We start from the raw sequence: 20,109 nt of genomic DNA, 5'->3' as shown, positions 1-20,109 counted from the left end.
AAGAAAAAAAGTGTCAGCTTCAGTTTTGCTTTGCCTTGTCTTTTTATCAGTAAAATGGTGATAATCATAGCACCTACCTTACAAGGTTTTGAGAATTTAGCGAGATAATTTACGTAATGTGTTTTGCAAACCTGAAAACGCTATACAAACACAAGCTGTAGTTATTATTTTATATCTTGTAGCTATCTTTTAGTTTCCTTCATTACAATGAAAAGTTGTTGAGAACAAGTACCGTTTGTCCTTTTCCTACTATCTCTAGTACTCAGCACAGTGCCTTGTAATAATCACTTAATAAATGTAGAGTGACCGGTTACTAACGCTTATTGACTGCCAGACTGATCCTGAAGGTGCCCAGGTGTTTCGCTAAAGAGGGCGCTGCAGCCGCCACTCAATTTGAGCCTGCAAAGGTAGGGAGCGAGCGGAGGTAAGAGCAACTGGAGATGGCTCCGCCTCCTGCCTCGGGGGCCCTGGACCAGCGTGTTGTCAGTGCAGAGCCTCCATCCTTCTCTCGCGCTGACTCCGCGGAGGAGGAGCAGTAGCGGCAGCAGCAGTAGGAGGAGGAGCAGAAAGGGATATCTGGAGTACGGTTGGAGGCGGGGTCCCAGATAGAGCTGCCCCCGCTTCTCCGCCTCCCGACTTCCCCTGACGGCCCCTGGCTCCAGCCAAGGGAGTCGTTGCAACCTCCGCCTGGTGAGTCTGAGCTCCTGCTGTCCAGGCCCGCGGCTCGAGTGTTGCACTTGGGTGTCTGGCCTGGGAAGAAGGGGCGGGAGAGGATGCCGGTGCCCAATAGAGCTTGGTCCTTGAAGCCCCGAGGATGGGCTGGGGAAGAGGGATGCTGCCGCAGGTCCCTTAACCTAGGAGCCGGTAGGCAGACTGGAGGCCTGGGGACCGCTATGGTCCTGGGAAGGGGCCGCAGTTTGGGGGAGAGGTTGGAGCCCTTGGTCTCTGAGGATGGAGGGGGAGAGTGAAGGCAGGGCGAGGGCTCCGAAAGCGAAAACCGAAGGGTGGTGCTGAGTTTTTGATGGACAACCCTGGGGCGCCATTATAGACACCCCCCTCCCTCTCCTCTCTCTTAGCTGAGTTTCTTTTTGCTTATGTGCTGCCGAAGGGAAAGCCAACTGTTTTGGTGGGAGGGAAGGCAACTAGCCGCCTTCGATTTCCGGAGGTTAACCCAGAAATTTTATAATCTGCAGACTATTCTGGGTGGAATGAACGATCTCGCTTGCCCCCCTTCAAAGTTTGGCGGAGGCAAGACTAAAGTGTCCTTTTTTAACATTCCCTATTGTTATTTAAAAGACCCACTCTTTTCCTTCCTTCCCCTTTCCCTCCCAAAAAAGAGTTGATTCAGGGCTTTTCACTCTAAAGAGCCTACCTTTTGAGTTGAATTTTGAAAGATCGAACAATTTCAACTGTTGGAATCATCACAATTTAAGCAGGTAGACTAGGAATTAAGAGAGCAAGGACTTTTGGGGGAAGGGATATAGTAGATTGGAGACTGGATTTACTTCAAAGTGAAGTTGGAAAGGTAGACTAGGTTTAGAATGTGCAATGTATGTTACCGGATATTCTGCTCAATACTTAAGCGTTTCTTTTTTGTAGATCTACTAATTTCGTTGAAGATCTCAATTAGCCTGGTTTCTTCCAGAACACCCGCTGTTATTTGGCATATTATAGAATTGGTATGTGGTGGTTGTGTTTCTGAGAGGTATGCAGGCCCTTTCCTTGGTCTTTTTTTCCTAGGCTTTGATATCCTTGAGGCAGATTGCAGATTTCTGTGATTTACGCTGGTAGAATTTGGGTAGAACTTGCCTTCTTGGATCCTTATAAATAGTCCCCACTTTCACTGTCCTATGGTTCAGATCAAATTTTACTAGGGATAGTTTAAACTCGTAAGTTTCAGTTGTTGATTTGTCAGTTTTCATGGAGATTCCCATGTAAACAGCCAGAATTTTACCTTAACTTTTATTCATTCTTTGTACAAAGATTTCTTGTACATATAATATGTGCAAGGTTTTTTGCTAGATAATTGGGGAGGGAGGAGAGAGGTTGTAGAGAAGGATATTTTTTTTTTAGTGAGTTTTAAGAGTAAACTGGTTATCATATTAAATAATTTTTTCATTGAGGTGATGGACACAACTGTAATTAGTGTTTTATGAATTCATCCCCTACACCCTTCTCACTTGCATTTGGCAAAGAGTCAATATCTACCTAGTTGATGGGAAAGGAGACAGTATTAAGATCAGTATAACCAAAATGTTGGTGGAGTTAAGAAGAGGGCAAAATCACTTTCATTCAATAAAAACTTATTAAACTCTACTTGTATGCCAGGCACAAGGAATAAAAAGAAAAAAAAATGAAGCTTTCTGTGTTTTCAAGGATCTTGAAAACATGTGGCTGATTTTTGGAGGATGAATTGACATGCAGGTAAATCAGCAAATATAAATAAGTGCATATTTCCCACCGTTATTTAATCATCATCACAAAAATCAATAATAGTGTTTTTAAAATTTATAATAACTTTTTATTTTTCCAAATATATGCAAAGATAGTTTTCAGCATTCACTTTAGCAAAATCTTGTGTTCCAATTTTTTTTCTCTGTCTTCCCTACCCCCAGACAGCAAACAATGCAATATAAGTTAAGTATGTGCAATTCTTTTTCCCCCCACTGTTTTTTTCTTTTTGTGGCAATTAAGGTTAAGTGATTTGCTCAGGTCACACAGCTGGTAAGGGTTAAGCGTCTGAAGCTGGATTTGACTTCAGGCTTCAGGATCAGAACCTCGCTGTTCCTGTGCAGTTCCCTTAACTATAATTTTCATATTCCTCATGCTGCAAAAGAAAAATCATATCAAAAGGAAAAAAAACCCAACAACAATAAAATAAGCAAACAAACACTACCACCAACCAAAAAAAGTAAAAATACCATGCTGTGGGGGGCAGCTTGGTAGCACAGTGAATAAAGCACCAGCCATGTGGAGGACCCGAGTTCAAATTTGACTTCAGACACTGAATACTTCCTAGCTGTGTGACCCTGGGCAAGTCACTTCACCTCTCAATTGCCTCAGTTTTTTCTTTTTCTTTTCTTTTCTCTTGGTTCTACTCGTATCACAGCATCAGTTCATGCAAGTCTCTCCTGGCTTTTCTGAAATCAGCCTGTTCATAATTTCTTACAGAACATATATAAATAATATTCCATTACAATCTTATATCATAATTTATTCAGCCATTCCTCAACTGATGGACATCCACTCAATTTCCAGTCTTGCCACTATAAAAAGGGCTGCCACAGACATCAGCTACTGATCATTTTAAATGAAACTCCATTTAATATAGTAGCATGTTTTAGAAGGGTGTGGTGGCAATAATCTTGGAATCAGGAGACCGATATTAAAATGTGAGCTCCTAAACTAGTTGTATGATCCTGAGCAACTCCCTTCATGCCTCTGAACGTTATCTTTACATGATGGGAATAATAAGCTTACGTTACAGAATTTTTTTAAGTGAAGTGTTCTTTATATAAAGTCCTTTGTATGTGTGTGTATACACACATATACATATTCATATATGTAAGCTATGTGGAGGGGCATTGAGTAAGTCCAGTTACCATTTTCAAAGGAACATGCTTGGAGTTGCTTAAACTGTCTTATATAGAGTTTGATAATTCATTTTCAGGGTAAACACTTCCCCCTGGAAATCAGCAAGCTTCATTTATATTTTCCTTGATTGGATTTAAAAAAGTGAAGGAGAAAATGTAAGTAATGAAAAAACAAAATTGGGGAGTTAGTTGGAACAGTGGATAGAGCATCAGCCCTGAAATCTGGAGGCTCTGAATTCAAAATCCAGCCTCAGGATGTGTGCGATCCTAGGCAAGTTTGATTAACTTAACTTGTATCAATTAACTCAGATAGCTTCCTCCCTTCCTGTCTTGCCAAAAAAGGAAAAAAAAATAGGAAGAAAATATAATATAGTTCTCCTTGGAGAACTAATTGTTGAACATTTACCCAGCACACACCAACTTCTGAGCCTGACATATAATGATTCTATAAGGAATATGGAATATAGGAATAATCAGTACCCAAAGTCTAAAAGAAATCCAGAAGGCTTCCTGATTGAAAATAATTTACTAACTTGTAAACCTTAAAGAGGTATTTTGGTAATAATTCTGTGGGAGTTTTTGCTTGGGGCAAGAAAATAGATAAGTAATTTTTAAGCATTTTTTTTTTTTACAGGTCTGATCTGGGAGTATAGGGCAGGTGACAAATATATGCTTGACCTGGCTATCTATACAGAAAAGACTAAATGGGAAAAGAAATGTCTATTGCTCAGATTGACATATATTTGAATGGATAACTTTTAGAGTTTGTTCATCTGTATATATATCTTTTTTTTTTTTTAAAGCTTTTTTATTTTCAAAGCACATGCATAGTTTTTAACATTCACCCTTGCAAAACCTTGTGTTCCAATATGTTTTTCTCTCTCCCTTCACTCCACTCCCCTAGATGGCAAGTAATCCAATATATGTTAAACATTGTATATATTTCTTGAACAAATCACACAAATGAAATATGACTTGGGCCCAAAAGAGGAGGAATAATGGAAAAGCATTTATTATGCACTTAATTATGTATTTGACACCAGACTACAATCTGAGAATATGTCTGATGATGTGCTAAGGTTTGGGGACAGAAAAACAAACAAGTAGATAGTTTCTGCCTTGCTTACAGTCTAAGAGTAAAATACAACACATCAGGGATGTCAGAATTAGAGGAGTAGTTCAAGGATTTGGAGATGGGCTAAAAGACACTCAATGGCTTAATTTGGAACAAAAGAAAGTGAAGGCTTACTCATAAGACTCAAAAACTTCAAGAATCTGAGTTCCAAGAGATTTGCTTAGTAGTGGGATTGTTGGGTCAGAGGGTATTTTCTCTATTTTTCGTGATTTCATTGGGTATAGAATCAAATTACTTTCTACAGTGCCTTTACCAGTTCCTGATTCCACCAACAGAGCACTGATGTTCTTGGCTTCTGATAACTATCATTTTTGGTATCAGATGATGATTGTATGTTAGAAACTTAAAGTTGTTTTCTTCTTATATCATTTCTTTGCAACCAAAATAGGTTGATATAATTTCATATGCTGTCTCATTTAAATTTTTTTCTAATCTAAGCTAATCATTACAACAAATATCAGTAAACATGAAGATTTTCATGTACAAGAACAGAGAATATTGTATATGAAGTTGTGTGTTTTTTTAAATCTAGCAAATTAAACATGTTAATTTTCTTTTTCTCCCCTTTTAAAATACTATTTTATTTTTCCAATTATAGTTAAAGATAGTCTTTTTTCTTCTTTTTTTGTATCATTGTTGAGGTATATAATGATCTTCTGATTCTGCTCATTTCAGTTAGCATCAGTTCATGTAAGTTTCTCCAAGTCTCTCTGTATTCATCCTGCTGGTCATTTCTTACAGAACAATATTCCATAAGACTCATATACCACAATTTACCCAACCATTCTCCAATTGATGGGCATCCATTCATTTTCCAGCTTCTAGCCACTACAAACAGGACTGCCACAAACATTTTGGCACATACAGGTCCCTTTCCCTTCTTTAGTATCTCTTTGGGATATAAGCCCAGCAGTAGCACTGCTGGATCAAAGGGTATTCACAGTTTGATAACTTTTTGAGCATAGTTCCAAATTGCTCTCCAGAATGGCTGGATGTGTTCACAATTCCACCAACAATGTGTCAGTGTCCCTATTTTCCCACATCTCCTCCAACATTCTGCATTATCTTTCCCTGTCATTCTAGCCAATCTGACAGGTGTGTAATGGTATCTCAGAGTTGTCTTAATTTGCATTTCTCTGATTAATAATGATTTGGAGCATATTTTCATATGGCTAGAAATAGTTTCAATTTCTTCGTCTGAGAATTGTCTGTTCATATCCTTTGACCATTTTATCAATTGGAGAATGGCTTGATTTCTTATAAATTAGACTTAATTTTCTATATATTTTGGAAATAAGGCCTTTATCAAAAGCTTTGACTGTAAAAATGTTTTCCCAGCTTATTGTTTCCCTTCTAATCTTGTCTGCATTAGTTTTGTTTGTACAAAAACTTTTCAATTTGAGATAATCAAAATTTTCTATTTTGTAGTCAATAGTGATCTCTAGTTCTTCTTTGGTCATGAATTCCTTCCTCTTCCACAGGTCTGAGAGGTAAACTATCCTATGCTCTTCCAATTTATTTATAATCTCATTCTTTATGCCTAAGTCATGAAACCATTTTGACCTTATCTTGATGTACGGTGTTAAGTGTGGGTCAATGCCTAGTTTCTGCCATACTAATTTCCAATTTTCCCAGCAATTTTTGTCAAATACTGCCTTCTTATCCCAAAAACTGGGGTCCTTGGGTTTGTCAAACACTAAATTATTAAAATTATTGGCTGTTTTATCCTTTGAATCTAACCTGTTCCATTGATCAACTAATCTATTTCTTAGCCAATACCAGATGGTTTTAGTAACCGCTGCTTTATAATATAATTTTAGATCTGGTACAGCTAGGCTACTAAAGATAGTCTTAACATTCATTTTTATAAAACTTAGTTCTAAATTTTTCTCCCTCTGTCCTGTACTTTTCCCCTCTCAAGATAGTAACAAAATATATATAATCCTTTTAAATGTTTCATATTTGTAACATGTTAATTTCTAACCTGTTCTGCTTATGCCATTCTCTGAATTTCTTTATTTTCTTCTATTGATTTTAAAAAATGTTTCATTAATGATCTTTTCTTTCTTTGGGGGAAGCATCATCACATCTCTCTTTTTCTATCCTTTCCCCTGGAGAAGAGGTATAAAGCATGGTTCATTATCTTCTTTTGAGATATTATTACTATTCAGTCATGTCTAATTCTTTGAAACTACCAGGTCCTTCTATTCTCCATTATCTTTTGAAGTCTGTACAAATTCATATTCATTGTTTTCATGATACTCTCTTCCATGTCATCCTCTGCTCTCTTTTTTTTTTCCTTTTTCCTTCAATCTTTCCCAATGTTAAGGTCTTTTCTAGTGATTTCTATCTTTTCATTAAATGGCCAAAGGATTTAAGTTTTAACTTCAGTATTTGATCTTCCAGTGAATAGTAGTCTGAAATAATTTCTTTTTTAAGTGTTGACTGATTTCATTTACATGTTGTCCAAAGGATTCTCGAAAGCCTTCTCCAGCACAATTTGAAAGTGCCAATTCTGTGATGCCCAGACTTTTTTCTTTTTTTTTTCCCTTTTCTTTTTTAATTAAAATTTTTTATTTACAAAACATATGCATGAATAATTTTTCAACATTGACCCTTGCAAAACCTTGTGTTCAAAATTTTCCCTTCCTACTCTCCACCCTCTCCCCTAAATGGCAGGTAATCCAATACATGTTAAATGTGTTAATATATGCTAAATCCAATATATGTATACATATTTATACAGTTATTTTGTTGCCCAAGAAAAATAAGATCAAGAAGGAAAAAAATAGAAAAGAAAATGCAAGCAAACAACACAAAAAGAGTGAAAATGCTATATTGTGGTCCATATTCTGTTTCCACAGTCCTCTTTCTGGGCATAAATGGCTCTCTTCATCACAAGAGCATTGGAACTGGCATCAATCATCTCATTGTGGGAAAAAGTCACATTCATCAGAATTGATCATTGTATAATATTTGATGTTGCCATGTATAATGATCTCCTGGTTCTGTTCATTTCACTTAGCATCAGTTCATGTAAGTCTCTCCAGGCATCTCTGAAATCATCCTGCTGGTCATTTCTTACTGAAAAATAATATTCCATAACATTCATATACTGAAATTTGTTCAGCCATTCTCCAACTGATAGACATCCACTCAGTTTCCAGTTTCATGCAGCTACAAAAAGGGTTGCCCAGTCTTCAGCTATCCATGGATAGTGGAAAATCAAAATCATGAAAAATCCATGCTTTTGACTACACAAGCAAGATAATGTCTCTGTTTTTTTAGTACATCTCCAGATTTGCCATAGCTTTCTTTCCAAGGAGCAGATATCTTTTAATTTAATGGTTGCACCTACCAGCTGCAGTAATTTTTGAGCCCAAGAATATAAAATCTGACACTGCTTCCATTTCTTCTCCCTCTTTATAAGAAATTGATGGAACCAGATGATGTAATTGTTTAAGCCAGCTTTTACACTCTATTCTTTCACCCTCATCAAGAGGCTTCTTAATTCCTCTTCCCTTTGTCCCATCCAAAACTTTTGGTTGGTAGTTGATAATTGAGAGGAATTCCAGTGATTAAATCTTTCAGTCTTGTTTTCTTTTCCTGGTGTTATAGTTGGTATAAAAATTGTACTAGTGGTATAGTTGGTGTAAAAATTGTTCTTCTGACTCCCAATATTCAATTTCAGTTGTTTGGTTGACATTTTTGTTCTTTCTGTTTTTATTGCTCTAGTCTCCATGTATATTATTTTCCCAGTTCAGCCTACTTCAATTTGTATCAGTTTGTTTAAGTCTTCCCTTAAGGTTTATCTCTTAAATAAAGGCATTCTATTGATGTTGCCCTTTGGCAGCAAGATGTGTTCAGCAGCACTAAAAATGAGCATCACCCAGAAGGCATTGGTGGCTGTGAGAAAAGTGTAATATACAACTAATAAGGATCCCCAAAGGTCAACAAGAGCAAGAAATATCCCAGAGGAATCAAATGATAGAAGAAAGTAGGCTATTCCTTTGGCAGATGTGAGGAATGACAGGTGGACAGGCAAGTGATCCACTCGCATCCTTACATAATTTCAGGGAGCAGCTTCCAAATCAGATTACAAACTTGACTACATATGAGTGATTTTGTCTAAGGCCCTGGAGATCCAAGGAGTAAAATTTGTAGAGGTAAAAGTTGTGCACATTAACTATGATAAAATTTTGAATTTGATTAAATGTTAGGAGAGATCATACTAGCTGGAGAGATTCAGGGAGGTAGGCTATCACTTCTAATTGTGATATTCTAGGAAGAAGGAGACCTAGGCTATATGCCTTGAACAAAGAAAACGATTTTAGTTAGCAGAAGTGTAGGAGATTGGCTGCCAATATGTATGACATATGTATGCCAAAAGGAGCAAAGAAAGGACAGGGCTAATTGGAACCTAGCTGTCCAGTTTGGCAGGAGCATAGACTATATAAAATGTGAATAGAACTGAAAAAGTACTTCTCAGAAATTAGGGATAAGAAGCCCTCTCCTGTAATTTGTGGGGTTCATAGTCCACCTCAGATTCTTTAGTTCAATTAACATTTATTAAATGCCTAGAGTAATTAGAGAAGTGGGCCTGAAATCACAAAGACCAGAATTCAAGTTTCCCCTCAGACATAAAACTAGAAACTCCTTTAAGTACTTTTGCCAAGAAAATCCCATGCATAGTTTGTCCATAGGAAATGCATAAAAACTATGTGCCTGGCATTGAGCTAGTTACTGGGGATACTGAGAAATAAGAAAGAGTCTCTAAAGGAGTTTATAATCTATAATTTTGTTGTATTCTAGGAGCTTCCATTTATGGTTTTCTTAGCAAAGATTTTTACTATTTCTTTTTTCAGCTCATTTTATAAGATGAGGAAACAGCGGAGTGACTTGCCCAGGCTCACATAGGTAGTGTCAGAGGTCAGATTTGAATTCAGGATTCCAAACCCTGTGGTTTATCTACCAAATGGAACCCTTCCTACAGAAGAAAGCAGAAAAGGAAGTGGGGGGACAAAGGGCTTGGTATTCCATGGAGTCTCTTCAAATAGAATTGCTGATGTAAAGTGAACAGTCACTGGAAAATTCTGCAGGTTTTAAAGCCTTCTAAATAGGATGTCTTTGGAAGGAGATTAGAACTCCACCCTCCAGCCTTCCAATCAGAGGGGAGAGGCTGCTGTATTTTATTTAAGTATATTGTAAAGTATTTTATTTAAAAAACTGAGTCATTCGGCATTTCTGATGACCAGCTTATCCTGGATCAGGCATAGGGTTTCATGGGATCCAAACCTCGCAAAGCTGCTGATGCAAAGTTGAGATTTAACAGGAGACCTTTACCTAGTGTGCTATGACGAGAAATAACTTCTTTGGGCCTCATTTCCTCATTGGTAAAATTCAGGGGTTTGACTCAATGGGTCCTTTCAGCTCTAAATTATAATCTTGTGATATTCCTGGCACTGAACAGCCCTTACTTCCAGGACCCAAAATGTTGAGTTTCGTACTATCGGTATTATAGTTTAACCATATTCTGTATTATATTACATTTGTGGGTTATATTGTATACCTAACCACCATTTTATAGCAACAAGATTTTGATGTGAAAATTCTTGCTGGTTTCCAAATAACACGCTGACTTTTGGTAGCCTTACCTCTGACAGATTATTGTAGTAGTCTTTGAAGTGGTCTCCCTGAAGGGAGTCTTTTGCCAGAAGAAATTTTAGAGGTCACCTGGTTTAACTTCCTCATTTTTATGGATGAGGAAATTAGGGCTCCAAGAAAGTAAATAACTTGCCCAATGCCATACAAATAATTAGTGGCAGAAACAGAATTTTTTAATTGTCTTTTCTTCATTAATAAAAGAAAAGCAAAAAACCCTATTGTTTATAATCTTTTCCCTCTGTATCTTTTCTCATATTTAGCTCTATTCTCTCCATATTCTTAATTATTCTTAGGATGTAGTCTTTTCACTAACTTCATCCCAATGTTGTAGTCCCCATGCAGTCCTTCATGTTGTCACTGGAAAAACTCTACATAGTTCACTTTCCAGATTTGTTCTCTGGATTTTGATCTCTGTTATGTTGAAATTTTCCACACATATTTTCTACCCATAAAATAATAGAATTCAGTTAAGAACTTCAGTGATCAAAATGTTAGTCCAACCCATAATAAAAAAGGATCTTCCCTACAAATAACCCAAAAAGTAGTCATTGTCCCTTCCCTTGAAGATCTCCAATGAGAAAGAACCCACTCATTTTAAAACTATTTTCTTTGTTAAAGAAATTTTTCTTTCTTTGAAGTTTCTGCCTGTTACTTCTCATTCTCTGTGCTTCGGGATGTGTGATGTATAAATGCCACATGGGACAATAACTGATGATAATGGGGAATTCATTAACTAATGATAATGAACTTGATTGTCCTCTGAGTGACAGGGAACATGCTTTTCTATGATTTATTTGGGCTGGAGAAGAGCTGCTTCTTTATTCTATCCCAAATTCTCTTCCTGAGCCAAATATGTGGTCATGTCTGGGGAGAAAATCATAGACTCATGAATTGGCTGCCTACACAGTGACTGTATTCCACTCTGCTTACCTTTAAGAGTTGTTGAAAATTAATTGTCCCACTATAGCCCCTTTAGATCACATTAAAAATAAGTACAAGGTAATCCCTTGGGCCATTTCAGTTGCATCTTGGGTGGAATGCCAGACCTAGAATCATTTGGACTCATCTGAGTTCAAATTTGTCCTCTGACACTTACTAGCAATGAGACCCTGAGTAGTTCCTCATCTACAAAATAGGTTGGAGAAGGAAATGGCAAACTTCTCCAGTATCTTTGCTGGCAAAACATCAAATAGGGTCATAGTCAAACATAACTGGAAATAATTGGGCTGAATCTTTCAGAATCTCTTCCCTCTTCCTCTTTCTCACTTTTATTTACTTATGCTATCTCCTATTTACATATTTCTGCCAAAAAAAAAAAATTCTATGGGTCAAGATTAGCTTGGTCTCTAAAAGTAGTGGTTAATGAATTAATGAATTTAACCTTGATTATTCAACCAGATCTGCTGTTAAGGTTTTTTTTTTTTTTAAAGATTATATATAAGGAAATATTTTAAAATTGAAAACAATAGTAGCTAACATCTATATAATACTTTAAAGTTTTCAAGATTGTTTGATTCTCAACATCCCATGGGAACAGGTATTATTGTTAAGCTCATTTTGCAGTTGGAAAAATGGAGGCTGAGAGCATGAATGATTTGGGGTCAACCAACTAATCCTGTGAGGCAGGATTTGAAGTCTTATCTTCTTTATTCTCAGTCTAGAACTATCTCTTTCATAACCCTGATATTTCAGTTTAAGGTGCTTGTTTGAAATAAAATATGTTTTATGATTGTTTTCCAGAAATTATTGGAACAGAACAATGGAAAAAGAATTTTCATTGCTGCACCTGTTGACGTACAACTTGTGATTGGATCGTGAAGTTTTTTTTTAGGCTATTTTCCCCCTGCCTCATGCGTGGCAGTGAAGAACATTTTATCCCTCTAATAATAAGATGGGTATAAACTTGACTATTCAACTTTCCTATAAATTCAGACTGTTGCTGCTCTTTGCATTATGCATGATGGTGATTGGATGGGCTACCTCAAGCTACCTGGTTGCTGCCATCCAAGAGATTCCTAAAGTAAAGATTTTCAACAGGACCACAATTTGGAGGACGGAGTTAGCTTCATCTAATAAGGCTTCCATGACAAAATCAAAATTGAAAAAGTGTCCTCTTTTGTCTCCCCACTTGAGTAAGTATTTTGTACTTTATTTTAATTTGGATGCGATTTCATTAATGTAGCAAAGTAAGAAAATTTCTTCCACCAAACCACATCTGCAATTTTGAGTCTCAGTTTTTAAATAGTTGAATGCTACAGGGAAGTTAGAGAAGAAAACAGTCTGTATTTGCCAATTGGGAGGAACAGCACCTAAAGATTTAACTTCAGCAAGTCTGTAAATAAAAATTAATTGAAGCAGAAAAATCTTAATCTGGAGAATGTAAACTTTAAAAAAATTGATATTGTTTTAAAATATAATTTGTTTCCTTCATAATCCTATGTATTTATGCATTTAAGAACATTATGCTAAAACAATCAAACAACAATAACGACAAAATTACTCTGAGGAATAAGTCCATAGGCTTTACCAAACTGCCATAAGAATCTATGACACAAAAAAAGGGTCAAGAACTCCTGGACAGAAAGTTTGGGAGTATTAGCAAAGACCTCGTGGAAGTTATATGGAATTGAGTTTGGTAGGTCTATTTAACACCAATGGTATTTCGTGGCAGTGTTTGATACTTTGAGAAATGGAGCAGGAAAAATTTGAGAATTAATTAGTCAACACAACAAATACTCTTTTGCATCTAGTGTTACTTTTCTAAAAGCATATTTTTTTTTATCTGAATAGTTAGTAACAGTAATGCTTTCCCTATCTTTTCAAGGTCACGAAGGATAAATGAGATAATACATTTCAAAAGCTCTTTGAAAAATCTAAAATATACAATTTAAAACAGTATATCATTGAAGAATATTGTATCATAATAGGCACAAAGTGGAATAGTGTAAATAGAACACTAGACTTGGAATCAAGAAGACCTAGTTCAAGTGCTTCACATACTTAAATAGCTGTGTTATAAATACTGGATAAATTACTTATAGTCTCTTGGCTTTAATTTCTTTATCTGAAAAATAGGTATAATAATGTCACCTATCTCAGAATTAAAGTAGTTGTAAGGATAAAATGAGAACATTTAAAATGCAAACCTTAAGACTATATAAAAATTCTATTTATCATTGTTATTTCAAAGATAACAAACTGATTCATCTTGGGACAAATTAGACAATGAGCTGGACTCCCTTTCAACTCAATATATGCTTTGCTTCATGGATATATAAAATTTCTTTGTTTGCTAATTTACCATCAGAAGCCTCATGAGATCAAAAATCATTTGCATTTTCTTTAAGGTAGCTAAGTACTTACGAACATAGTAGGGTGATGATCTACTTTAATAGGTTCTTGTATTCCTGGAGCCCAAAAAATCCAGTAGTATGCCAGGCAAAAAACTGAACTTTTTTCCTTCTTTTTGCTTAACCCTGTTGCATGCATTTCTAAGATATATTTGGATTTGAGAGAAGAAAATTCTCTTCCTGAGCCAAATATGTAGTCATGTCTGGGGGAGAAACTCTATAGCGCAATATTACTAGCTTGGATATATTAGGACAAAATGTTCTTTAATGATCCTCCTACTTTAAATTGTATGATTTTGGACAAGGAAGTCAGAGCAAGTGATGATAGAAGTCCACAAAGTTATGATTGCCGTGTTCTTTCCAGAATGGCAGTGTAATTTGATTGTTCTTTTCAGAACTAGATTTGAGGAAGAAGGCAAGGTTGGAAGAGGAGTGAGAGAAAGTCATGCAGTATGAAGCAATTGCTGGGCTGGGGAAGTAGGGCAGATGTTTGGGGTTGGAGCTCAGTGCTGGGCAGTGATGGAAGCTGGAGGGCTGGCAGCATGCTGTAGAGTTAGGGGAAGTTAAGTGACTTATCCTAATGACGTAGTATGGGGGAGAGATGATTCAAAGCTCCGACCACCCTTGCAGCCTTTATTTTCATGGGAATTTGTATTTGTGGGGGAACTGTTTGATTGCATTTGTGGTGCATTAGGAGATGTATTAGTGTTCAGTACAAGACACATTTAATATATACTTATGTACATTTGTGCATAAATAAATGTGCAGGTTATTGTACATGTGTAACCAAAAAAAGAGTTTCTGCCTTTTAAGTGTTACCATTCTACCTGGTGAGGGAGATCAACAATGTAGGTGAAATTAGTTTATTACAAAATAGATAGGAAATATGTGTAAGAGTAAGTTCTGAGCATGAAGTTGGGGAAACCCCAATTACTAAGGAAAATCAGGGATGACTTTTTGTGGGAATTGGCATTTGAGCTGAACTTTATGGGGAACAAAAGCCTGCAAGGAGCAGAGGAGAGAAGGGAAGTATCACAGATAGAGGGTATGGCCTATGGAAAAACTAGAATTGAGCAAGTATATAGGGACAAGTTGGCCAGAAACTCAAGGGAAGTGGAGGATAGGATAATATGAAATTAATCTGTTTAGCTATGGTCTTTTCATCAGGAATGTTTGAAAGTCCTATATTTCATTGAATGTCCATTGCCCACCTCTTGAAGAGTTGAGCTCAATTTTTCTGGGTAGGTGATTCTTGGTTGTAACCCTAGCTCGTTTGCTCTCAGGAGTGTAATTCCAAGCCTGCCAATTTTTACTATAGAGGCTGTTAAACCCTGTGTAATCCTGACTGTGGATTCTCAATAGTTGAATTGTTTCTTTCTGGCCAATTATAGTATTTTTCTCTTTAACTTGAGAGATATGGGATTGGTTATAATATTCCTTGGAAATTTTTATTTGGGGCTCTCTTTTAGAAGTGATTGATGAATTCTTTTTTTTTTTTTTTTTTAATTAAAGCTTTTTATTTTCAAACCACATGCATGGATGAGTTTTCAACATTGTTCCTTGTAAAACCTTGTTGTCCAAACCTCTCCTCCCCACCCATTGTTGTACCCTCTCCCCTATATATGTAAGTAATCCATTATATGTTAAATATGTTAAAAATATATGTTAAATTGATTGGTGGATTCTTTCAATTACTATTTTATTCTTTAGTTCTAGGATAACAAGGCAGTTTTCTTTGATAATTTCTTGAAGAATTGATAAATTCTTGAAAGATTCTGTCCAGGTTCTTTTTTTTGATCATGGTTTTCAAGTAGTCCAATGATAATTAAATTATCTTTCCTGGATCCATTTTCTATTTTCTAGGTCAGTTGTTTTTCCAGTGAGACATTAATATGAAGTTAATCCAGAAAGAGAGATTGAAGATAGGACATGAAAGACTTTAAATGCCCCCCAAAGAGATGTTTCTATTTTAATCTTGAGGCAATGGGGAGCCACTAATGTTTCTTGAGCAGGGGATATAACATTGTCATTGATCTTGTTCTTACAGCTCTGGGAGAGTAATAAAGTTAAATTGATAAATAAGTAGAACCTTGAAAATTATGTGAAGATGTGAACACTCCATAGGTTTTTGTAGACGATAACAAGATAAGCTCAAAATAGATATATAATTTAAACACAAAAAATAATATCATAGGCAAATTGGTATATAATTTAAACACAAAGAATAATATCATAGGCAAATTGGTATATAATTTAAACACAAAGAATATCATAGGCAAATTAGGGGAACACCTTTCAGATCTGTAGATAAGGAAAGAGTTCATGATCAAATGAGAGGACTGTAGGAGATAAAATGGCTAATTTTGATTATATTAAACTAAAAGCCTTTTGCATAAATTAACATAGTTTCCCCTTTTCTTTCAAATTATAGCTAAGGAAAATATTTTATATCAACCTTCTTTGATAAAGCTTTCATTTCTCTAATATAGCGAGCTACTCTAAATTTATAAAAAATAAGAACCATTTCCCAGTTGATAAATGGTCAGAGGATATAAATAGAACAAGTACTTTTCAGAAGAAGAAATCAAAGTTATTAAGAGTCATATTAAAATTGTTCCAAATCATTAATAATTAGAGAAATACAAATTAAAACAACTCTGAGGTACTACTTCATAATCATCAGATTGGCTAAGAAGACAAAAAATGAAAATTACAAGTGATGAAAATGATATGAAAAAATAAGGTTCCTAATGTATTATTGGTAGACTGTAAGCTGGTCTAACCATTCTGGAGAACAATTTAGAACTATGCCTAAAAGGCTATAAATCTATGCATACTCTGGCTCAGTGGTACCACTATCATATCTATTTCTCAAAAAAAGATCAGAGAAAAAAGGAAAGGACCCATATGTGCAAAAATATTTGTAGCCATTCATTTTGTAGTGGCCAAGAATTGAAAACTGAGAGGATGCTCATCAATTGGGGAATGGTTTGTATGAATGTGACAGAATACTATTGTGCTGTAATCTGGGAATACTTAAATGAGCTGATGCATAATGCATTAGTTTTATTTGTATAAAAACTTTTAAACTTAATATAATCAAAATTATCTATTTTGTGATCAATAATGATCTCTACTTCTTCTTTGGTCATAAATTCCTTCTTCCTCCACAGGTCTGAGAGGTAAACTATCTTATGTTCCTCTAATTTATTTATAATTTCATTCTTTATACCTAAATCATGAACCCATTTTGACCTTATCTTGGTGTACGGTGTTATGCGTGGGTCAATGCCTAGTTTCTGCCATATCAGTTTCCAATTTTCCCAGCAGTTTTTGTCAAATAGTGAATTCTTATCCCAAAAGCTGGGGTCTTTGGGTTTGCCAAGCACTAGATTGCTATAGTTATTGACTATTTTGTCCTGTGAACTTAACCTATTCTACTGATCAACTACTCTTTTTCTTAGCCAGTACCAAATGGTTTTGATGACCACTGCTATATAATATAGTTTTAGATCTGGTACAGCTAGGCTATCTTCATTTAATTTTTTTTCAATAGTTCCCTTGAAATTCTTGACCTTTTGTTCTTCCAGATGAATTTTGTTGTTATTTTTTCAGGTCAGTAAAATATTTGGGGGTGAGTTTGATTGGTATAGCACTAAATAAATAGATTAGTTTAGGTAGTATTGTCATCTTTATTATATTCACTTGACCTATCCAAAAGAGCACTTGATATTTTTCCAATTGTTTAGATCTGACTTTATTGTATGGAAAGTGTTTTGTAATTTTGCTCATATAGTTCCTGACTTTCCCTTGGTAGATAGATTCCCAAATATTTTATACTATCTACAGTTATTTTAAATGGAATTTCTCTTTGCATCTCTTGCTGTTGGATTTTGTTACTGATGTATAAAAATGCTGATGATTTATATGGATTTAATTTGTATCCTGAAACTTTGCTAAAGTTGTGGATTATTTCTAATAGCTTTTTAGTTGATTCTCTGGGGTTCTCTAAGTATACCATCATATCATCTGCAAAGAGTGATTTGGTTTCTTCATTACCTACTTTAATTCCTTTAATCTCTTTTTCTTATTGCCAAAGCTAGCATTTTGATTTATATAGCTTTGTATTTACAAGATGTATGCATGGGTAATTTTTTTCAGCATTGACAATTGCCAAACCATTTGTTCCAATTTTTCCCCTCCTCCCCACCCCCTTCCCCAGATGGCAGGTAGAGCAATACATGTTAAATATGTTAAAGTATATGTTAGATACAATGTATGTATACATATCCATACAGTTATTTTACTGCACAAAAAGAATCGGACTTTGAAATAATGTACAATTAGTCTGTGATGGAAATCAAAAATGCAAGTGGGCAAAAATGGAGGGATTAGAAATGCTTTTTAGTGGTTCATACTCTTTTCCCAGAGTTTTTTCGCTGGGTATAGCTGGTCTATTCATTTTTGAACAAATGGAACTGATTTAGTTCATCTTATTGTTGAAGAGAGCCATGTCCATCAGAATTGATCATCATATAGTATTGTTGTTGAAGTATATAATGATCTCCTGGTCCTGCTCATTTCACTCATCATCAGTTCATGTAAGTCTCTCCAGGCCATTCTGAAATCATCCTGCTGGTCATTTCTTACAGAACAATAATATTCCATAACATTCATATACCACAATTTATTCAGCCATTCTCCAATTAATGGGCATCCATTCAGTTTCCAATTTTTGGCCACTACAAAGAGGGCTGCCACAAACATTTTTGCACATACAGATCCCTTTCCCTTCTTTAAGATCTCTTTGGGATATAAGCCCAGTAGTGACACTGCTGGATCAAAGAGTATGCACAGTTTGATAACTTTTTGGGCATAGTTCCAAATTGCTCTCCAGAATGGCTGGATGTATTCACAATTCTACCAACAATGTATCATTGTCCCAGTTTTCCCACATCCCCTCCAATATTCAGCATTATTTTTCCCTGTCATCCTAGCTAATCTGACAGGTGTGTAGTGGTATTTCAGAGTTGTCTTAATTTGCATTTCTCTGATTAATAATGACTTGGAACATCTTTTCATATGGTTCAAAGCTAGACTTTCTAATACAATATTAAATAGAAATGGTGATAGTGGGCAACCTTATTTCACTTCTCATCTTCCTGGGAATGGTTCCAGTTATCTTTATTACATATGATGCTTACTGGTGGTTTTAAATAGATGATGCAAAGTGAAATGAGCAGAACTAGGGGAATATTATGTATGATAATAGTAGTAAAATAATAATAATCAACTATGAAAGACTTAGCTACTCTGATCAATTCAGTGATTGGACTCAAGATGAAAAATGTTCTTCCAGTGAGAGAATTGATGGAGTCTGAATACATATTGAAGTGTATGTGTAGTTATTTTGTTTTGTTTTCTTTTTTAGATTTTTTTCTTATTTTTTCTCCCTCACAACATTGCTAACGTGGAACTGAATTTGCATGACTTTATGTAATCAGTATCTATTCCTTGCTTTCTTACTGGATGGAGGAAGAGAGAGAAAATAAAAATTTAAAATTTAGTTTAATTTAAAAAAGAAAACTGGATGAGTAGGAAATTTATTAGTGCAGAAGGGAAGGGAGGCCATTCTAGCCATAATCTCTTAAGATATAAGAGAGAAGAGTGAAAAATAACATCAACATCTTGGTGTTTCCATTTGGAAAACTAAATAAGTGGTGCTCTCATGAGCAAAAACAGGGAAGTCTACAGAAGTAGATTAGAGGAAGGGGAAGGTTGTTTTTCCAATGTTGAGTTTGAGGTGACAATGAGATATTTATATCTTGGTGTGTCAGGATATCAAGATATAGACTGCCTGTAGATTATATCTGGCAGGTTTGAGAGAACTCATCTTTTCTAGAATCTTCCTGCCCTTAATTCTGAGTGTGGAGATTGCTTCTTCACCTACTCTTCATTTTTTCATGGTGGTCTTGTACTGGATATTGAAGATATTGGACTTTCTCATCTCTCTTCCTTTCTCCCTGATTATTTTTTCTTAGAGCAAATTCATTATCTGGGTATAAATAGCTGCTCTCCTTTTAAGTAGTGCTGGACTTTTTGTCTTCCTTTGGAATTTGGGCTTTCTTCTCCCTGGAAGCTGTATAATTGGACCACAAGGCCTAGGTTGTTGTGAAACCCCTTTTTCAGCCTAGCCTTTCCTTATTGCTGTCATCAGGATTCCACTTGCCCCCATTCTGTTTCCCTTTTGAAACACATTAAACTTCCAACCTAACACATGTATTCTTGGACCAGTAAACATCTTGGATCTTTCTCTGGCCCATTTGCTTGTTCTCTCAATTTAACTCTGTTTCCAAGGCCTTTCCCC

General features: G+C 35.7%; 1 protein-coding gene across 1 annotated transcript in view; it reads left to right on the top strand.

Annotated features, from left to right (window-relative positions):
- The first annotated feature begins 592 nt into the window (after positions 1-592).
- B4GALT4 (beta-1,4-galactosyltransferase 4) overlaps positions 593-20,109 on the top strand; it is a 38,944-nt gene continuing 19,427 nt past the window's right edge. The window contains exons 1-2 of the mRNA XM_051985338.1: positions 593-690; positions 12,133-12,524. Coding sequence (XP_051841298.1) covers positions 12,284-12,524 — 241 coding nt within the window. The 5' untranslated portion in view covers positions 593-690; positions 12,133-12,283. The remainder of the gene's footprint in view (positions 691-12,132; positions 12,525-20,109) is intronic.

This window comes from Antechinus flavipes, chromosome 3 (genome assembly GCF_016432865.1).
Source record: "Antechinus flavipes isolate AdamAnt ecotype Samford, QLD, Australia chromosome 3, AdamAnt_v2, whole genome shotgun sequence".
NCBI lineage: Eukaryota > Metazoa > Chordata > Mammalia > Dasyuromorphia > Dasyuridae > Antechinus > Antechinus flavipes.
This window is presented reverse-complemented; position numbering and strand designations above follow the sequence as displayed.